At 43.5% G+C, this 6367-nt stretch overlaps 1 protein-coding gene across 1 annotated transcript; it reads right to left on the bottom strand.

Moving 5' to 3' along the window:
• Nucleotides 1–1037: 1037 nt before the first annotated feature.
• LOC139454005 (kelch-like protein 26) lies at nt 1038–6115 on the bottom strand. Its single transcript, XM_071235477.1, has 2 exons — nt 6046–6115; nt 1038–3799 (listed from the first exon to the last, which is right to left on the bottom strand). The coding sequence occupies exon 2, from the start codon at nt 3763–3765 to the stop codon at nt 1930–1932; it is 1836 nt and encodes a 611-aa protein (XP_071091578.1). The 5' UTR covers nt 3766–3799; nt 6046–6115; the 3' UTR covers nt 1038–1929.
• Between the last annotated feature and the right edge of the window lie 252 nt (nt 6116–6367).

Below are 6367 nucleotides of genomic sequence, written 5' to 3' on the forward strand. Positions count from 1 at the left end.
GTTAGTCCAGCCAAAATGTAACTCCTGAATTCCAGTCTATTTTGGCAAGGGTGGAAACTGGACTTTTATAGTCAGTTAACTCCCTTGACTCGGGAAGATGCAGATTTGATCACTTCAGATGTTTACATACAGGTTCAAGAGATTGAAACACTGTGATCTGATTACAAAGCCTGACTCGCATGACTTTCTTAAACATAGTACTGGTAAGCTTTAAGTGACCATGCTTGTTGTGAGGCAACTAACAGGATCGGGTGATCAGGCTCGCTGACTTGGTTGATGCATGTCATCATATCCCAATTGCGTGGATCGATGCTCATGATGTCAATCACAGGATTGTCTGATCCAGACTTGATTATTTACAAGCCGCCGCAATATACCTGGCATATTGTGGCATAAAACAACAAACAAACTGGTAAGCTTTAACTTAAGATAAGACAGACTTGCCCAATTTTGTTTGGCCTATATCACCACTGCGTCCCACAGTAACCTTATGTAGTTGACTCACAGGACCTCCTACATGCATCCCATTAAGAAGTCGGAACATAACCTGCATGTCTGAGGCAAGGATGGAGATTTTATGATGCTTCATGTGGTTTGATCAAGATAAATATGCATGTCAAGTATGATTTTCTTTGTTGTCTAATGCCACACTCAAGCAGCGTGTAAATAACAAGATAATCCAGTGACTGATATTGTGAGTAACGACCACGCTGTTGGGGTCTGATGACACGTAATCAACCAAGTCACTGCGCCTGACCACCCGATTAATTTCGTTGCCTCTTACAACCAGCACAGATTGCTGGGGACCTATTCTAACCCGGAATCCCCAAGGGTCCGCCATGTATGAGGAAGGCAGAGTTCACCAATCTCATGCTCATGTCACTACATTATTATTACTCCAATCAATGGATCAGTGTGCTCTCGATGTTCATTCTCAGCTGCCTTCAGTCTAAGCCTACGCCAAGATCTCTCTGTAACATGTGCCCTGGACTTGAGAAGTAGCAAATCACAGATAAAAACAGCAGTAAAATTAACAGTTGCAGAAAAAAGCTGACATCTGTAAAATAAAAATGCTTATCCTACTGATTATGATACACACAAACATATTGTAACCATGGTAACTGTACTTGTGTACTAAAGTATCATGATGTATCAGTGTATTGTTCCCGACTTAGCCACTGTAATATAAACAACCAGAGTGTACTCTTCTAAATGGGGCTTTTCAATTCCAGAGTTAGGTGTAACACCGCTTTGAACAGTATTCAAGTTATATCACGGCGTGTCAGCTCGATGTGGGAGAAAATGAATGAGTGAGTATGATTTTAAGCCGTTTTTAGCAATATTCCAGCAATTTTACGGCGGGGATCACCAGAAAGGGGCTTCACACATTGTACCCATGTCGGGAATCGCACCCGGGTCTTCTGCGTGACGAGCGAACGCTTTAACCACTAGGCTACCCGACCAACCCTGATGTGGGAGAAAAGCCCGAAGTAATGCAGGTCTCAGACATTTACCACTTTGGTGAAACCGACAAGCGTGAGTATGGTACTGACAAACCTAGAAACACAATCGGGCAAATCAAGATTCGTAACCACAATCATAGGTTTCTGGCCTCCCAAGGGACGCCACTCTGCACAATGAATTGCGGCGCCATAGTCGACTTGATGAAGTTGGGTACACATTGTGCACATGTGCAAACCTAGAGATATACCTAGCATTCCAAAAATGAAGTGCCTTTGGCAGGTAAATTGGGAAAAACTTGTGATACTGATAATATTTTTGTAGATCCTGCAGAAATGAAATACTCTTAATTCAAATTAGGAATTTCTTTTGTCATCGCTGCATACTTGGGGCTGAAAATCTGTCTCTGTACAGGTCTAAATATATCCCGAAGACCTAACCTAACCATGACTATTTTATGTACATGTTTCATATATACTGAGGCAGAGTCAGAATGGAGCAGGCTTTTCCAAAGATCCTGGTTGGGAATTTCTCTACTAATGTAATCTCATCTAGGATGGGATCATACAGCTGTAGTAGATCTGAATAGTAATGTTCACCATTGATGCCACCAACAATGTACACCTTGTTGTCAAGGACGCTAGCCCCAGCCTCTCGTATGTTGACCGTCCTCTCACACAGAGTCCACTGATTGGCCACAGGACAGTACCTTTCAATGGCAATGATTGGAACAGGAAAGCCGTAACTGTCTTCAATGTTTCCCCCAATGACGTACAGCTTGTCCTTCACCTCCACCATCACATGGTTGCAACGGCTGTGGATCATCGGCGCCCGTTCCTCCCAGGAGTCACTGGCGGGCGTGTAGCAAGCTAGGTTGTTACAGCAGCCAGAGAAACGCTGCCCCCCTGAGATGTAGAGTTTGTCCTGACACAGAGTCCCTGCATGGCCATACACCGAGTGACTGAGCAGTGCCCTCATTTCCCAGTCATTGTTTGCTATGGAGAAACACTCCACTGTGCACATCACCATGTTCTCATCCTGACCAGCGATAGCATACAGTTGACCATTGTATGCTACCACAACAAAGTCCTTCCTGGCTTCGTTCATGGAAGAGAGCTCGTACCAGAAGTCAAAACGAGGATCATATCTGAAGCATCTGGCAGTGGCAATCTCATTGTTCTCCGTGCTGTCATACTTCCCACCACATGCATACATGAAGTTGTCCACCACCACTACACATGGGTTATATAGAGGTATGGTAGCATCTCTGAGAAATCCTTGTCGCTTCGTCTTGAAATTGTAACTTTCCAGATTCTGAGCATGACACATAACCAAACTCTTCCGCTCTGACCTGACTTGTGTGCGGCTGGACTGAAGTAGAGGCTGTTTGCTGACAACAATATGGTAGTCTTTGGCCTGAGTTAGCAGCTCGTTGCATTCTGCATTCTTTTTCATCACCTCCACTCGACTCACTTTTTCAACCAACTCTTCCCCTGAGAGCAGCGGCAGTCGCAGATTCCGCATCAAGTTGGCCACATACTTCTCCCTTTCCTCCGGTTTGTACTTAATCCACATCAACACCAACTCAAACAGACAGTATTCCGAGACCACTCGGAGGGAATTCTCAGCCAGCATGGCTGCAAGTTGAAGATGGGCAAGTTTGAAATACTGTTCCGACTCTGCCACAATTTCAAAGTTTTCTAGCATATATTGCTGTGCTTTTGTATGCATAGAGGATAGGGAGTACAGTTCGGACAGGTTTAGAATGTCGACACAGTTCTCCACTGTGATGACTGTCTCCAGGTACTTGCTGCACAGCTCCACAGCATCACTAACCTGGAGGTGGGTCGCTGCCGACAAAACATCCTCTACATTCTCCGTCGTCAGTCCCAGCTGACCCGTGTACGCAAATTCTACGACCACCCGCAACCCATTCGACGTGACGCCCTTCAAGTCTACACTCCCCTCCCTGCTCTCTTTCATGTCCCCACAGAGCATGACACGGAAGTAGTCACTGCAGGCTGCCATCACAGCCTTGTGGACTCGGATCACCTCCCCTTCAGCCAGGATGGAGTAATCACACAGAGTCTCATTGTTTCGGAGGTCCTGCAGTCCTAGCAGCAACTTACAACAGTGGTTCTTGGAGGACAGGGCTGTGTAGGTTGGCAGAACACCATCAGAACTGCTGGTACTTGAGTTGGAAGCTTGATCCGTCTTCTGCAGCATAGCATGGCAGGTACTCACCATCAATTTGGGTGGTGTTACCTTGGCAACGTATGGCATTCTGTGGCGCTTACCAGACATTGCCCTTCAGTACAGTATTGTCATCTCAGGGCATCTGTAGAACATACAGAACAGATTAAGAGATTTGTTGACAAGAACATATTAGACAAAGTTTCCAAATGCCCTATTAGAATACTAGTAATAAGTCATTGTTCAGTACAAGACATTCTATTCACAAAAAAACAAGTAAACATGGTAAAAAGTGCATGGATGTTATTCCTTGCTTACACCAGGGCCCACTTGCACAAAGCGATCTTAACGCTAAGATGATTGTAACTCCCATACTTTAACATAGGCTTACAATTGTCGTAGCACTAAGATCGCTTTGTGCAAGTGTGCCCTGGTATTTTGAGTGAGTCAGTTCGGTTAAACGCTACTTTTAACAGTACTCCAATAACATCAAGGTGTGTCAGTTTATTGTTCGTGGAAAGCCTCAAGTAATGCATGTCTCAGACGTTAACCACTTGGTGATACCCATGGGCATAGGTATGGTATCAATGCTTGAATGAAACTAGAAATGTTGATTATATTGAAAAGATGTGATAACAATATCCTTCCTGTTTTCAATGTTCACTTGATTTTGACTGAAACATTTTAGTGTTTACCATGTAGTGTTTACCATGTATGATGTTGTGTTAACCATGAAATGTTTACCATGTCGTGTTTACCATGTAGTGTTTACTATGTAGTGTATAAGAATGGAACTGATGCCATGGTGACCAGGTTCAGCTCAGCCCAAAATCAGGAAACTGTGAGCAACTTAGAGAACGTTATCCTGTCAATGGTGTGAAATGACCTGTTAATCCGGTTAAACACAACAAATAATCTGTGCACATTGGTGCATGCGACTCGAGTCAAATGATGACAAGTGAGAAGGCAGCGTTAGACATTGGCACTAGTCCTGTAGTCCATTCCGAATTGCCCAATAGTTAAGGTATCATAAGGACCAGCAGACATTAGCATTTTTATGGGTTTTGCTATATGTTATCATTATAAGGGCTAGTGGACCAAAACTGTTAGTTTCTACCACTGGAAGGCCTATTCATCATGGACAAAAAACTTTATACGCAAACCCTGCATATTCAGGAATGAATCCATGAGCCTGAGAGTGTGATTTTCCCTGTCTACAAGCATCGAAGTGGTTTTGTGAGTCCTGCACTAAACTGTGCCCTCTCTTTTGGATTTCATATAGTGGTCCTCTGAGGATCGAACTCATGTTGCCTACTCAAAGCTTGGCTAGGTTCATGACTGTCTACATCAATTTACTCTGTGAAAGTAAACTTGATACATTTGTAACAGATTTTCCTCAAGTTGCATTGCATAATTTTGTGAAAAGAGGTAAAATAACCCATACGCGTCTCTCAACTAATCCTAGAAATCATAAAGGAGTCCCTAACCCTAAGGACTGTAAAGGGGTACCTAGCCCTAATAATCAGAAATGGGTGCTTGATCAGAAATAGAAGTACTAAGGATAGAGTTGGAGCGAACTACCCTAACCCTAAAGATTGAGACCTGTGAAGATTCCGGGGTAGAATAGGTCTTCAGTAAAAAGTGACTACACTTGTCGTAAAATGCGACTAACGGGATCGGGTGGTCAGGCTCGCTGACTTGGTTGATGCATGTCATCGATCCAAAGTGTGTGGATCGATGCTCATGATATTAATCACTGGATGTCTTGTTCAGACTCGATTATTTACAGATCGCCGTCATATAGCTGGAATATTGCTGAGTGCGGCGTTAAACAACAAACCAACCAACCTAAAGATTGAAAAGGCATGCGAGATCAGTGAAGCTAGAGCCACAGCCTGCAGCCGTAACCAATTGGTGCTATAACTATAGGCTGATTCCTGTTAACTCAACCCTTTCCTGTCTACAAGAATCTAAGTGGTGTTGTTTACCTATGCACCTGTACACACTCACTACTCAGTCTCACTAGTGTCGCCAGAGGCAACTAACGTGAGTGATGGACGCTGACTTTTTTATCAATTGAGTCGATTGATGCTCACTGGATTGTCTGGTCAAGAATCCATTAGGCAATATTTACAGAACGCCGTCATATAACTTGAATACTGCTAAGTGCGGCGTTAAACAACAAAGAAAGAAACACTATCAGCTGGGTTAACATTGTCCCCGACCCCAGACCCAGGTAACGAGACTCGAGCTGGTGGTTTACGTGGATATTCAGGGTATATACACTGTTAAAATGAACATATTTGGCCTTGACATAAGATCCGTACAAGAAGGATAGCTATAAATATCATGAAAAAACAGTACTTTCACTTAAAATGTGAACCTACTCACCCAATTTCCAAATTATTTAAGACACAAACGACACCTTAATCGTTTTTTGTCTAACCGGAAGTGATAACGCAGTCGGATTCCAACAAGTGGTTTAGGCATTACAACACATATCCATATCTTTCAAAAATGAAGTAGATGAATGTTGAAATGATTACTCGAAGGCCAAGGCCGATCCTCGGGCAGCAGACAGTGTTAAGTTAAGACATTTTGTTCATACCACTTTTCTAAGAAACAATTTACGACTACCTCTCACCGTTCTGTCCAAGCTCCTGACATCGTATTCGCCCCCAGATTGCCATCCGATAGCGCACCAAAAGTGCCA

The sequence above is a fragment of the Haliotis cracherodii genome, unplaced genomic scaffold (assembly GCF_022045235.1).
Source record: "Haliotis cracherodii isolate W230 unplaced genomic scaffold, xgHalCrac1.p SCAF_10, whole genome shotgun sequence".
Classification (NCBI taxonomy): domain Eukaryota; kingdom Metazoa; phylum Mollusca; class Gastropoda; order Lepetellida; family Haliotidae; genus Haliotis; species Haliotis cracherodii.